Here is a 16,474-nt window from a genome sequence, read left to right as displayed (position 1 = left end):
AAATCTGAAAAAAATAAAGAAAAAAGAAGACAAAGATTTTAAAAATAATATTAACTTTCTGTTTTATCCAACATGAAAAGAGATGGACTGTAACACTCTCATAAGTATGTATGGCCTTACAACACAATACAATAAAAGTAGGATTGGAAATAAATTCCAGAGGCATAAACAATTCATAAACACAGTTTATAAACTGAGAGCAGAGAAGAAGGTGTGGCCAAGTTAATAAAAAGGAAACCTGCTTCAGCAAAGCTCTCATTTGCAGCAATGTCATTCCAAGAGCAATGTGCAGTGAAAGGAAGCTATTCTAGCCATCACAGAGAAGTCTATCTTAAAACCACATACTTCACAGCTCCAAAAATCTCTGCTCAGAGGCAGAACTACAGAAACTAAGTAACTTTCTTAGAGACTGGTTCCACCAGGTCATGATTGTTTTTATTAGTGAGAAATCTGTGACAGCATGTATCTTGGCTTCCTGTACTGTGCTTGGCTTTATAAAAGACCTAGATAACCTGGATTCCAACATTAATGCTCCAAATCACAAACAAAACCAGCAATATATACCATTTTAAGTAGCAACCAATCCTTAAAAACACTGCAGTCTACCCTACCCACTTTAATTAAATGCCAATAAATTTATTTTCACCTTTTATTCTTTTAAAGGACTTACAGACCTGCACAACCTTAGTTTCAGAAATGTAGTGATATGCATTTTCAAGTGGGTAGCTACCATTAAAAACAACACAGCTTTTCTATGACAATGGCAGGAAAGTTAAAAAGTAAGCTAGCATTAAATACATTAAATACATTTTCTGCAACTTTGAAAATGCAGAAATACTGTTTTAGTAGCTAAAAACAAAAGACTTGAGATCAGCCTTCCTACCAATGACCTTAGCCAAAGATACACTGAAAGGCCCCAGTACTCCTCAGGAACTCACACTTCCTACAACAAAAAAACCAAGGTGTACCTTCATAGTCAATGCACATGGCTATAAAAGCAAAGGGAAAGAGATTCAACAGGAACATTTTGGTTTTCTGAATATAAAATAAAAAAAATATTTTAAATAAATATAAATATGTGTCATTATCACAGATGTCAGAAGAAAACCCTCAAGAGCAGCAGAACATTTAGTTTAGGTTCTTCTGTAAAACAAAAAAAATGATAGTTCTTATTGTGTCACAATTGCTAGTGGCTAGAATTACAGTGATGACCAGGACTGTGATGGTTTTCTTCAAGAAGGTTTTGTGATGCTGCCCACTGGGCAGTCATTCTCTTCCCTAAGAAGAAATTCTACTAATTATAGAAAGCAATTTAATGATACACTTTCTTTTAATCCCAGGTACTCTAGTCTATATCCACTTTAGGCAGCCACCTAAGTGCTGAATGATAAAAATAGCTAGTAGGATATGTTTGTGTTTTGAATTCCTCTGTGCCCTCTTTCCTAACCTTTAGATTAACTCTTGACCCATTAAGACACAGTGGTTATTACAGGTGATTGAAACACGGAGTAGGTGGAAAAATTTCTGCAGACCACAGGGCAGTTTGACGTGTCGGTTTCAATATAAGACAAAAGCAGCAATCCCCCCTTCCATCCATCTCCAACTGTTTGTTCTGCTGACCTGACACTTTTTCTTGTATCAGCAACACCATCATTTCAGTTACATGAATGAGATGAGTCAAATGTTGTAGATTACGATAATTGTTTTTTTCACTGTCTGGGTACATCTCTCCCTCACCACTTAACATCACTAATGCATATGTTATTAGCATGCATCATTAATACATGCATATATGTTATGCTATTAAAATGCAAAATGGACACATTTTTGCTCTGTTTGATAACTAACTGCATATTACTTTGCCTCTCTATTTTATTACTAAGAATACAAGGAATCAGCAAGACTACATTAGAAAAGGCAGAGGAGCTTTTTTGTGTCATTTTTCTTTGGCATTCAAGCAATGCCACACCTTGAATTAAAAGTGTACTAACCTCAGTAAAAGACTCCTGAAAAACATTAAAGACAGAAAAAAGTAACGGTGATTTTACTTAGTATTTAAATTATTCAAATTTTCATGGTAGGTGGTACAGCCCACTAAACAGGTATGCACAGGCACCCAAGGCCACCTAAAAAGACTGTAAGAACATATTTCTAAGACTACTGCTTTTCAATCAACAATACTTGCTTACCCACATAAAAAGGTGCATAGTCATCACCATCAATTATTTTAATTTGTACATCCTAGTATTACATGCATACCTAGATAATCTGACATGCAAAATAAACTAGTAAATTAGAAATTATCTACTTAGAGAAATCTAGAAATATCTTAATCTTTAGCAGAGCTGTGCATAAAAAATGATGAGGCTGCTACATTCTCACAAATTGTGAGGACTAAAAGATTAAAAATATATGTATTAACAATCCAATTTCTATTTTTTACCATATTTTTATATGGGCCCATGGAAAAATGAAGGGTACAACAGAACTGCACCCTCAAATTTTTAGTCAGCAATGTAAAACATTAAGCATTGATGCACTGCAAGCTACTCACATGCAGATGAGCTTTGTTAATTCAGTGTGGAAATATGTAAAATATTAACAGATATGCAATGCAAAACTGTAATTTTGGGATTAGAGATTCATTATTCTTTAAGTCACTAAACATAAATCCACACACAAGCACTATTCTTTCCCTTTCTGACTGTCTTTGAAGAATGTTTGGATACAATTAAATTCTTCATAGGCAGGAGATTAAACAAAATGAAAAAATAATAGAATTACAGAACAAATATAAGTTGCTTTCAAAACAAACCATGAAAATTTTCCAAGTTATTTATTTTATCCTAACTGAAAGGTTCTTAATTTTTAATAGCAACACTTGCTTCCCTTCTGATTTGAGGTTGCTGCTCATTATTCAAGAATACTAGACCCAGTGAATCTAGGAGGTTAAAAACATCAAAACTATCAAATGTAAAATACCTCATCCTTCTAAGATTTAAAATGAGACTATCACTGACTGTGTTATAATTAGGATTGTATGCAATTCAATATAATATGTATGCAAGTTGTGTTTGGAGCAGTTTCTTAAATGACAGAATGATAGTGTGTCTATGCTATAGATGTAGCACCTTTAAATCATCAATTTAATTCAAAGCAGTCCTGGGAAGGATTCATTCACTTACCTGTATCCAGCTGTTTGCCTTCAGTTCCACAGCGTTCTGTGGTTCACTGCTGTAAAGAAAACATAAGCACCACATCAGAGTCCTCTGGATTTCATCTGTAGGGGAAAAAAGCAAATAAAGATACACTTAGAGGGAAAAGATAAACCCAAACAAAACACAGACAGAATTACACACAACATGCCCCGTTCATCCACAAAACTGAGGCCCTATATAACAGCCTCAACTCATGGTGCTTCTATTCTACCAGACTCATACCACACATTTAACATCAATCACTATATACATCTTGTGTAATCATTTCCTTCAACAGCAGTTTAAAAGGTTATAAAGTGTTCAGAATCTATACAATAGTTAGATAATCCTAAGAAACTTGCAGGACTTAGTAATTAATTCATATAGATAATACATGAAGCTACCTTCAAGGAACTTTCAACTCAGTATATAAATAATATCATGAACAACAGACAATAGTCAACAGTAGTAAAATAAGTTTATTACATTGTGTCTAAAGCTTGCACAACTCACATATGCTCACTCATGAATAACTACAGTTTGTGAAGTATGAAGTTATTCATAACCAAAATGTAAAATACCAAGTTTTCTGTAAAAATACAGGAAGAGTCTCTATGCCTCAGGAAAATTACATTTCTGCAGACAGCTAGCTAAACAATGATGCAAAAAAAATCCTATTCTGATTTTCTGTTCAGGATCAGATTGTGTTTTACTCAATTCTATCCCACTGTTTGAAATGAGTTATCTTCTTTCTGAATCTACTATAAAATGAGCAGAACTCTCACTTCTCAGATGCACAGATATTATTATAGAGTGGCTGATTATCTGAAGTAAGCAGCTGAAGAGCCATTTAACTCATTATTATTTCCCACAACTTTGTTTTCAATACACTTTGGTGGCTTTTTTTCTAATGCTCTTTGGCACATACCAAGATGTTCTACACTGAATTTAATGCCAGAACAAAACTGTGTGATTGAAATAAAAATTCTGAAAACTCAATGTAGTTCGGGCATAATATTCACTTAGCAAGCAAAAGCTTCGTGTTAAAAATAATAAAAATAAGTGATACTACCAGTTTCAGAAATGATACTGTGAGAAAATTTGTTTATCAAGCTGACTGAGGAATTTCTTTTGTTTTCTATGTATTTGCTATCCAGGATGTAATAAACAGTATTATTTAGAAGTGTTTTGTTGGGAAAGCCTGAGGAAAAAATAAAGGGTCCATTAAGTAATGCCTGTATTTTCACCAGGTGACCAGAGACGTTAACAGTGATTTAAACCAGTATTCCTCAATAAATGTCCAACAAGCCCGGAGGCCACTACTGACCTCCCACTGACTAACATCTCTGCAACAGAAATGGTTCCCCAAGCATACACTTTTAACTGACCCCAGTTTGGGTATTCTACCATCGTGTGTTTGGGGATTTGTTTTAATATGGATTTTTACAAGGCTAATAATTTCCTAGGTTTTGTAATGCTGGCATTAAAGAACACATCTACTGCTCAGCAGAAGTTCTTAAACTCTGATTATATCCAACTGGCATTCAGACATCACCACTAATAGACAACTATCTCCTTCAAAAACACCTTCCATCTAAATTGATATGATATTATCTAGGAGGAAAAAAATAAACAAAGAGTAGTTTATTTGTTTAAGTTTCTAAATCATAGCCAATTCCTTATTGGAAAATAAAGATTTTAAACATTTTAACTACTAAGACTAAAACACTGCCTGATTATAAAGTCTGGCTTTTGGCATACCCTTTAATTAAATAGAAAAAGACAGGGAAGAAGACATCAAGTCCAACCTCTTATCTCAAACAGTATATACACACATTTCTTCTTTTGACTCAATACGTCTACAATACATCAATAAGTCATTTTATTTAAATTTTGGTTTTCTTTTGAAAAAAAATAAGAAAAGAGGTGACAATACATATAACTGCTTGAATAGATTTCTGGATAAGATTTTTTGTTACACATGATGACTTGCTGCATACTATAAAATATTTTGCATGCATTGCTGCTGGTCAAAAATGCAAATCAGTATGATGAAAACCAAAGGATGAAAATAAAGCCTAGATAAATTGAGTTGTCACACTTTGCCATATATATGATTATATACAGATTAACACAGATAGAATCAAATTTCATCCCCAGTGAAAGCAACCTATACTCATAGATAAGCCAAAAGTTTCCAAAAAACAAGGAACAGGTATAACTTCAGATTTTCCTAGTTCAAAAAATTACTTTTTTGACCAAAACTGAGGTAGCCTCCCATAGACCTGTGAAAAACAGGAAAAGGGCCCATACAATCCTCTTGCTGATATACCCCAAGACACACTCTGAGGGAAACTCTTGATTCACTGTTTTCACAGCTGCCCTGGAACAGGGGATGAAAGATGGGAAGATTAAGACAGATCTTAAAATAATTACAGCAGCTGCAGAAGATAATCATATCAAAAGATTAAACACAGAGCCATAGAAAATGTACTGGTGGATTTTTTCCTCCCAGTTTTCAAGCAACTGTGATTTCCATGGAAAACCTATCATCATGATAACACACTGAAAAGCATTATCAGGATACAAACAAACAAACAAATACAAATTTGATCTTACTATGACATAAAAGGCTTCCTAATACCCGAATAACCAACTAATACACCCACAGAAATAAAATTGAAAACCTCTAAGGTGGAAATTACAGCTCAAAAAAGGTTACCACTTATATACAGGACTTCTTTAGGGAGGTTAATGTTGTATTCCAACAAAGGGAATTAAAAAATTCTGTAGGAAATTTTAGACAGCCTGGAAGCTGCTTTGGGAAAAAAAAAAAAAGGAAAGAAGAAAAACCACCAAGCAAAAAAAGGGAAAAGAACACCAAAGAAAGTAAGAAACAAACAAAAGTACTGAAACACCTCAAACCAACCAACCAGTCAAAAGTCCAAACCCTCATTATCATATTGTACGTCTTTCCTGCAAATCTCACAACAAAAAAAAAATACAAAACCAACATAAACAAAGAACAAAAAGTTATGGTTTTCTCATATCTAGTCTCAATCATCCTAAGCCCATTCAGTTTATAAATACCCTGTGGCCAGATTGAAGAAAGAAAACCTTAATCTTACAGTCAGAAATTGTTGTACAATTTTGTTGAAACATAACAGAAAATGTGGATTAGCTAAAACTGAACTTTCTGTGAAAATTAATCCATTCCCAAGCTTACATGCTCACATACATATACTGACAGAGAGCCACCACCAAGAAATCTCCCCTTCATAGAATTAGTTTGGGATTCGAGACATTTGGTTCTACTGAGAAGATAATCACACAGCCCAGAAAAAAAAAAAAAAAAAAGACAAAAAAATCAACACTCCACACACCTCCCCCCCCCAAAAAAAACCACCCTCAAAACAAAAACAAACAAAAAATACATTAAAAAAATATAAAAATACCCCACCACCACTGGAATTCCTAACCGAGACTGAATTCCTGATGTACCCCTTGTGGTTCAGGACCACAAGTAAAGCCATGAGATTTTCTTCAGTCGTGCTTCAGTCACACTAGCATTCTAAATAAGGCTAACTTGGTCACCTCCTCCTCAGGAGTGTTTATGAGGAGATTATCTTCCCTCAGAGACTATGCTTCCTGCACTGAGTGGTCAGCCATGTCAGCTTCCAGCACCAACAGAAATTCATCTAAGGTGATAGGTACTGTGGTTTGGACATGATGCAAAAGTATAATGTTATTCCTTCTCCATTTATTAGTATGAAAGACTGAATTGAACAAAATTAGTTCCTTCTTCTGTGAGGGTGGTCTGGTCTCAGACACATGCTTGAGTGAGCTATTTATCCAAATGAGAAATTACATGAAACCCACTTGAGAGTCAGCATCTGCTATAGCCAGCACCATCTTAAAGAAAATCTTCAGAACCAGTGCCAAACAAAATTAAAAACTGCTGAATCTAAAATGCCACCAGTCAAAAGAGTGCTCAGGTGGTTCTAAGAAGAGGAAGTGGTGAGAATGTATAAACAGACATCTTCAGATCTACTGATGTCAGAAAATCTTGAAGCATTAAAGTGAAGGATTCCATTTTGAGCAAGTAAAAGTTCTCTGAACTGGCTTGCTTGCCACTTGGAGTCACTGTCGAGCAAACTTCAGAGGTAACAACCTATTTGCACAAAAAGTGCTTTTGCAGCTTAATAAAATGCTGAAGGAACACATAAAAAAGAAGTAGAGGAAACCAAGAATGTATTGCTGTGATTTTTGTGAAAAAGAGCCAAAAGCAGACACAGTTGGCTTTCAACTCTGATGACAAATACAGGTGAAGCTACTTTCTACAAGACAATGTACCGTCAGCTCAGAAAAACTGATCATCTGAAGACTTGCATATTCCAAACAAAAACTTAGAAGCAGAGCTGCGTGTAAAACATCAGTGGTTACCAACATAGTCAAAAATTGTGATTAGAAGGGAAACCTCTCAATTGTAAAAATACATCTATAAAGTATGAAAACCTTTTCAAAAAGCACATATTTGCTGCTCTGCAAAAGTGGTTGATGTTTAAACCGATGGTTCCTTCCCAAATTTTCCTTTTAGATGTGAAGTGCTGACATTATACACATCTCCTATGTGTTTTACAGACAAGTTCATTTTGCCTGTGCCTGGAGCTGTCTAGAAGAGAAAGCCGAAACAGAAGATGTATGCTGTGCTTGATTTAATAAGGCCTTCTGGTTAAAAAAAAAAAATTGCTCTCTTCCATATTTCCCCAAAAGGAAGCACAAAGCAGAAAAGACATAATTGGATTTTTTCACCTTTTTTTCCCTTTTTTAACTTGTAGTTGTAATAAGAGCAAAAGACTGGCAAAAAGTTATTTTAAGGGGCTCACAGAGAAGCTCAGAATCAGTTTTCTGCCTAAATGAGGTCCCAAGTAATTTATCAAAATTTTAACATCTCAGTTCCTGAAAAATGTATCAAAACTGTTGATGACATAGCACAAGAAGTGTCTCCTCCCTCACAACAGTTTGCTGTGACAAATTTATTTTCTCTTCTACATTCTCATTCACAAATATATTCACCACCAGTAAGAGCATTTTCTTTTTTCACTTGCCTTTTTCCTATGTTACTACTTTACTGTTTTAATTTACATGCTATGTGCATTTTCACTAGTTAAGCACGGAGAGATGGGGAAAATACATGGTTAGTATTCAATAAAACAAATACAATAATAACATAGACTAATTAGAAAATATGGATATCAGAATTTTTTTTTTTAATTTTAGCATATATAATAGAATATTCGGATACATATGGAAAGAAACTTCTGTTGAAAGTAATTTGAAGCACTAGATTTTGTACTTTTTGAGACTCCAGCAAAATCTAATCAATAAAACAAAAAATGAGAATGGAAATCATAATGCACATAGACATTCACTGGGTTTAAAACCTACTGGTCCCAAGCCAAGATTCTGTAACTAAACCATGAAATTAGTTAGATCCAAAAGTGAATTTAACATTTCTGAAGGCCACATATTTTAAATAACACGGATAACCTTCTCATCTCAAAATTTTACTTCAGTAAAAAAGAATGATGTGTATTTTTTAAAAAAATCATAGTATATAACAACTCTTATTTTCCTAACTTCTATAGAATAAATTTCATGGAACTGCTGCAGAAGTATCTTTACACATTCTTACCATATCCTATAACAAATGGATTCCAACAGAGACGTCCTAGAAGCTGTCCAATTAAAGGGAACTGCTGAATTGCTACAGTGGAACTCTGCTAAAATATACAAACAAAAAAAATTAGTAAATATACAGCACATCAAAAATATATTAAGAGAAACATTAATGATACACATTGCTGTAAACTGCAATCCCAATGATTTTACTGTGAAATGCTCTGAAAGCAAAACACCTTGCAGGTATGGAAATTTTCTATAATGTCATCATTCAAGTAAGTTAAAACTTACATAATTTCCTTACCTAATACTCAACTACATTAGAAAATTCGTTCATTTGCCTCACACCCAGCAAGCAGATCAGTATGAATAACTAGCAAATGTAAGATTTTATTGCATTAAAAGCCTAATTAACACATATTTTTGTTGACTGTCATTGTTATAATACAATGTCTTACAGTTTCTGGAGAAATTAACACCTAATACTGCATAAAATTACCTTTGTTGCTTTTGTTTGCTTTCTTTAAATTACCTTAATGACTAGCCAGTAAGAAACTGACATTTAACTTCTAACCAAATAGAAAGCAGCTTCACTATAAAAGTAGTAAACAATTTGGTTTGTATACAACCCTGTGTAATCAATCTTTTTCCATTTTTGTAGATTTACTATCTAATAAATGAAGGCTTTGAAAAATAGTGTTTTGCTGAGATAACATGCAAATAGCAGGAATTATAACTATCTCCTGCTACTACAATAAATTCCTTACATTGTCTCATGTTTTGGGCTAGACCAAGACTTCAGGGGGCCATATTCACAAGGTCCATTTCAGGCCACGCCTCAGATAACATGAAGTAGCAACCTTTTTTTTCTGCTTTAATGAAAAAGAAATACAAATATGGGAAGAAAATCCACTCCCCCTAAACATTTCACGTAAAATTTAACATTAAAAGTCAGTTCAGAAACAAATTTCACTCTACAGTCTACAGATAAGAATATTTAAAAAAAAAACTTGCAGAAGAAGCAAGCCTTATGCCATAATGCAGTATGGCATTACTTCTAAAGCTCATTATACTGAATATATACATGAAAAAGTCATGCTCAGAAAAACACCTTAGCAACTAAAAATGAACAGTTACTTTTACTCAAATGAGTGCAGACAATAATTAAATTAATAAACAGAAGATGCAGCAGCTTATGCCAGTGGTCTGACCATGCTGCTAGAATTCACTGTGTGTGCCATAACACTGGGGTTAACATGTCAGCAGACCTTCTAAGATTTAAAGGATCAGTTACAGTTTTGCATGTTAAGGCCTTTAAATCATCCAATTTATGACGTGACAACCAGAATCAAATTCTTGTTTATTGAAAGAGTTTTGTTAAGAGGCTAGAGCATTGGCTGGGAAACTTCACATGACATCAACCAATCAGGAAGAAGAAGCCCCTTTCACAATAAATTAGGGACAGGAAACACTCCTGTTTCTATTACCTGTGACTGTTTCCCCAGCTTGCCCCTCTCATCCAGCAGTACCTGAGGTCAACAAGACAAACCTTCTTGCTACTGTTAGCTTCTGGTTTTGTCAAAACATGATGCAGATTGTTTCGGAGAGCCTCTTCCAAACAGGTCACTCTTCCTTCTATAGTCACTTACCAAATGTTTTATTGTTTCATAAAGCTGATGCAGAAATTCCTGGAGCTGGGGCAAGTGAAGACACACATCCTTCTGGGATTCCAGTGTAGTGGCTTGACCCCATTCAATAGCTTTATCCAACCAATATTCAAAGTTCAGTTTGGGCACTGTAGTGTCCTGAGCCATTCCACAATCCTGAAAAAAAAGATTTCAACTCCACATCAGGCAGCAATGAACACTGGCTTCAAACCAAGAATGAATATACAAAGAGGGATTTCTGCTACCTTTTTTGTATGCACATGAGAATGGGGTGTAGGGAGTGTCTGTGTTTACATCTCATAAGGCTGGGAATTCTATTTATAATATTAAGAAGTTAAACTAATAACCTCATCATGACAAAGTTGCAAAGAGGGCTCAGAAATCAGTAAATTATCTTACAATAAATGCAACAAACAGATTTGTTTCAGGCTTTTCCTATCTAAACTTATCATCATCAATATTTCACTCAGAATTTTAGAATAATTTGAGCATGCATTTGTTTAAAGGCTACACAGGATGAAAAACTAAAAATGTTTGTTCCAAGACAAATGGAAACATTAAAATAAGGCTTAATCAAAACAAAAAACACTAGGAGGACTTTGCTCATTGTAATTTTTATATTTGTAATTGATCATTAGTTCTATGTGAAAAAAGAGTATTCTCCTTAATAGAAATTAACAAATTTAGTATTTCTCCTAGTATAGTATTCTCCTAGTATTTCTCTCTAGTATATCTCCTAGTATACCATATAAATAAGAAGGAAAAAATATAACCATATGCAGCTTTACATATAACCCAGTTCTGAATGAAAGCTGTACCATAAATGATCAACATCCTATGCCACACTTCACTCTAAAAAAATTGGTCTTTGAAAGATAAGAATGACATACTGCCCCAGTAAAAGATACCAAAAAACAGCATGCACTTTCTTCTGCTTAACTATTATATTTTTCTTTGACAGAAGTACAGATAATAGCACAGCAGGCAGTACAACAACCTTCAAATCTCTCTTAAAGAAATACTTCATAGGCTGAAAGACCAAATGAGCTCTTGCAGCCTTTCAATCATTGTTTTTTCTGTCAAAACTGTAAGGACAACTGTCAATTAACAGAATGTGGTGGCAATTTTCAGAAATGAACTGTTGCCCACTTGGAGACAAATTCAGACACTCATAGATGGCACAAAAACAAATTAATATGTATCACTGCAAGCTATAAAACAAAAAAAATAAACCTCTACTGCAGCCCTTCAACCCAAGCTTGTTTTATACAGCTAACCCTTACAAACACAGGATTTGTATAGCATGCTAATCTGAGCCAGATAAAAATTTGAAGATAATTAATAAACTTGTTTCATTTCTATGAGAATAAATAAAAAATAAATAGATAACCACTAGTGAATCACAACTATCATTTGATTTCAGATCTTGACCAGAAAAAAATTTTAAAAAATTAAAAAAAGGGGGGAGTGGGGATAAAAATTGAGGTTAAGATATGGGATTGTTAGTTGGATTGCTAGTGTACAATGTGTACTTGCTCCAAACTTGTTCAAAGACAAGTAAGCAAGGGCCACTGCTATGGTGTTTTTTAATAAACTTCCATTTTCATCTGCAACTGTTGCTGTCAGCAGAGCTCCTAAGGTATCTGTGCAGGGCCAAGATCTTCCTGAGCTTTTCTGAGTATCAAAACATGCTATGAGACACTCCATCACAGTAGCTGGCTGAAGTAACATGGGTCCCAGTGGCAATTAGCTATCAGACACTTTTATCACCACAGGGACATCATAAAGGCTTTTAGAACAAGTTAAAGACAGGAAGTGAACTAATAACATTTGATTAAACTAATGAGCCTACTTGATGTTCCCAGACAAGATCAGTCCTCCCAAGTAACTGAAAAATCAATCCCTTTAATAAAATGGCTCCTACAACTTTAAAGAAAGGAGACAAAAAGGAAAAGCAAAACTATCCAAAAAAGAGGAAGCACAAAAACTCCAGCATTTTGGGGCAAGTCATGAGTTGATTAAGTATTAATGAAGAATACAAGTAAAGCAAATCAAGCAGGTTAATCTAATGTACTGAGTACCTGTTTCTACTACTCCAGCATCCAGAATGGCACAGACATCACCTCTTTTCCCAGAAGTCTGAGATCTCAGCTCCCCAGTAAGAAAGGTGTTTACTCTCCCTGGTTATTGGAGCTAAATAAACTAGATTGCTGGTCCAGTGAGATTCCTTTGTCAATTCCCTAACTGGTCCAGAGTTATTGCCATACAAAGAAAGACTGAGTTGCACTTTTTTTTTTTTAAAGTACTGCTACTATTAAAAAGAAAAATCAACAAACAAAAACCAGTACAATTCATAAGTGAAAGAAAATCTTAGAAGCGAATCTCTCTAGGCTGATAACTACAAGTGTGCGTTTTTTACTGTTTCTGATAGCTAATTCCCTTAAAACATCTGAGTAGCTTGGAGATGAGAAAAGTATTCTCCCATAAAGAGACCTGCAAAAATCACAAAAGACAAAGAAGCTCTATGTTTGGTGCTATTTAAAACCCTCAGCTTGTTGCATGAAAGCACAAACAAAGGACCTGGACCAAAAAAACTCCAACTACACAATCTAGGGTTCAGAACCAATCCTAAGAAAGATCAGTCCTGAACTTGATCCCTTCGCATAATTTTCTGATGAAAAGGAAACACCACTCTGTTTCTGAAGCTGAGTTCAGAAATTTTAGCTGCAGTTTAATGCTCAATGCATGGACACATTTATGGGCAAAAAAATAGAGGAATCAGTCTTATATGCATTTTCAAAGCACATTAAAGGACAAAAAGATGTGTTTTTCTGTGCAATTAATTTTCTGAAACTGCTAAAAATCCTAATATATCAGCCATAAGGAGCAAACTTATCCTTATGATTAAGAGAAGATGTAATGTTTGGAATAAACCATTTAGAATGACATGTAAAGATCTCTGCATTTTTTTGGAGGGTGGTGGGGGGGTAGGAGGGAGGGTTGTACACTTCTGTAAAGCTGTGGACAAGAACTACTCTTGCCAATTCAACAGCAGTAGAAGCCCTTACAGCAACTATTACACAGTCACAGAATCCTCTAAGTTGGAAGGGACCCATAAGGATCATCGAGTCCAACTTTTAAGGCAATGGTCCATGTGGGAATGGAATCCACAACCTTGGCATTATTAGTACCATACTCTAATCCACTGAAATCATCTCAGGGTTGAATGCAGATTTTCAAGGATTATAATCACAAAAATGCTAAAGGCAATGTTACTCTCTGTTTTGGAATACCATCAATGCACATTTTTTACAAAATTATGCTGAGATCAACAGAAGAATACAATAAAGTGGCATTTTTAGGAATTGCTCCCTATTCATATAGGCCACCAGCCCTTGTTTAGCATCTACTCCATGCTTCAATTTATCCTTGATCAAGAATGTCATTAATTTAACATACTTTAAGATTTTCAGCATCACAAAGATACTTATTCCACAACACTTCCAACAATACTCCGTTTCCAATAGCATGATTTTTAAGCTGTACTTGTTTGTTTTCACTGGAAGTTTTCAATTAAATAGTTATTTTATTGATTGTTTGCTTTAACTATAGCATCTAGTCCTAAAAAGAGCAATTTGATTGTTTTCATTTACTTTTGCCTTCACCCCAAAAAGAGTTGTGTCCAACAGCTGGAAAACATACATTAAAGTTACTGAATGTATAAATAACCTGATTAAAAAGTAAAAATACCAGAGACACAGACTTGATTTCAAAAACCATCATAGGACATAGGATATAGTTTATTAGCCAGAGAAATAAAAAACTTTTAGTTAATCAAAGGTAATTTAAATGTTCTGATCCCAGTATTATATAGAACATATTAGAAGAGCTACAGGAATTGTAAGTCAAATTATTAATCAAGTATTTATTATCGATGGATAATAAATACTTGATTAATAATTTGACTTACAATACTGACAAGTATATTTCTAAAGTCTCTTTCGGGTTAATTTCCATTCTTTTCAGTTATTAAGGACTCACTTTAGCTGCTGAAAATCAAAAACTGCTTCTCATTTATGACTTTGTGTTCGCCAGAACATGGCAAATTCAAAAGCCAGAGTAATTGTGAATCATGTTACAGTATCTTTTACTTCTAGAATAAACGGGGAAGTCTTTAGTCCTCTTCCCTGAGAACCCTCAGTCAAACCCTCTTGGCCTCATACTTTCAAGCACATGGAACCTTGGGGAGCTCTGGTATAAGGGTACTGATTATACCTTTCAGAAGTTAAAGGCAGCATTTCTGACAAGGAATTTTATTCTGTCAAGTGTGCTTTCTGAATAGGGTCTGAAACATACCACTTTAGTCACGAGCTTTTGTTACCAGATCTTGAGGCAAAGTCCCCAAATCTGGCTTTAGTAGGTTCACAAATATTACAATTAAACTCTTATGACTCTGTTTCTCTTTAATTTTGTAACTTCAGCTGCTAAATTTAAATAAAGATTTTCAAGTAGAAGGATCTTTAAGTCACTGTTAAAGTACAATATTGCCTTATGTCACAGCATTCCAAATAAACATGACTAAAATTTGCATTCAAGGTATAAAGCTCTCACTTTTCCTTAAATTAATGATAAGTACCTACCTGTTCCAAATTAACATTTAACTTTCCACTCCTCCTCCTCCTCCTCGTCCTCCTCCTCCTCTTCCTCCTCCTCTCTTAAATCCTACCCACCAGCAACCTCAGCTTCTGAAGAAAAAGACAAAATAAGAAAACAGTTAAAAATACTCTTATGACGTCAGGGCCCAAGGGCCCAAGCAGAACAGGTCACCATTAAGATAACAAAACATAAAAATATACATTAATAGAGTTTTAATACTTACAAAAGGAGTAGTAGTTTTAATACTTACAAAAGCAGTAGAACAGTCCTTTTGTGCGTATTTATTATATTAGGAGACTAATATTACCAATTAATATTACCAAATATTACCAATTACCAGATAATAGGCAAGCACTTCAGTATATTATATAATCAAAATAGATCATCATTTTGACTCCTTAATCACCCTTAACTTGATTGTGATATAGCATGGTTGGTGAAGTAATGAAAGAGAATTAAGTTTTTCAGTGTTTCAAAGATTACGATAATCATGTCACAAATTTACTACCTAATGGATATTCTGAGGTAATGCCAAGAGGAAAAAAAACCTAGCAATTATCCTGAACATTGTCACTATTTTATCATTTATTACATCTCTACATCAAGTATATATTTCTTTACCTCATTCTCAAGAGTATTTCTCATCCTCACCTTGACAAATCTCAATCCGCTTGCCCAAGAACAGAACACAATTTCATACATACTTAGATAGGAGGTTTGAGCAAACATAATTTATTTCCTACCTTAAAGAAAATCTTGTTACCAGCCCCCAAAAAATAAATTTTGAAAATAGCTCATTAGGCAAAAGCAGTGTTTTTTTTTTTAGAAACTTCAGAAAGGCCCAAGAGTAGTAAAGACTATGTGAAAAATAAAAACATAAATTATTTATTCCTGTCATCTTATCTTCCAGTATACCTTGTTGAGAAGTTAGCTTTACAGGCTGGTTTATGGGCTGGTATTAAGTCTAATCTGCATACACTGGCAGTCCAGCAGTCAAGAATAATCGAAAGAATAACTTCCATCTTCATTTTAAACTGGTGTGCTTACAAGCGGTATTGATTAGGGTTCATCTCTTATTTAGCAACTTTTCACATAAAAACAAGTTTGCCTATTTCTCTTGGTGCCTACATTCATGGATGTTTTACATCAAGAAAAAACAACTATTATAGAAAACTGCCTGTCAACATCCACACTTTACAAATTAAAACAAACTGCATGCTACTATATCTTCCCCTGGAAATAAAATCAAAGGACACAGTTTTGCCAAAAGAG

General features: G+C 34.4%; 1 protein-coding gene across 1 annotated transcript in view; it reads right to left on the bottom strand.

Annotated features, from left to right (window-relative positions):
• FANCC (FA complementation group C) overlaps nt 1-10,693 on the bottom strand; it is a 61,394-nt gene extending 50,701 nt beyond the window's left edge. The window contains exons 1-3 of the mRNA XM_062513356.1: nt 10,529-10,693; nt 8,893-8,980; nt 3,186-3,280 (exon numbers count right to left, since the gene is read on the bottom strand). Of these exons, the coding sequence (XP_062369340.1) occupies nt 3,186-3,280; nt 8,893-8,980; nt 10,529-10,693 (348 nt within the window). The remainder of the gene's footprint in view (nt 1-3,185; nt 3,281-8,892; nt 8,981-10,528) is intronic.
• Between the last annotated feature and the right edge of the window lie 5,781 nt (nt 10,694-16,474).

Source organism: Cinclus cinclus, chromosome Z, assembly GCF_963662255.1.
Source record: "Cinclus cinclus chromosome Z, bCinCin1.1, whole genome shotgun sequence".
Lineage (NCBI taxonomy): Eukaryota > Metazoa > Chordata > Aves > Passeriformes > Cinclidae > Cinclus > Cinclus cinclus.
Note: the sequence above shows the minus strand (reverse complement) of the source record. Positions and strands in the feature narration are given on the sequence as shown.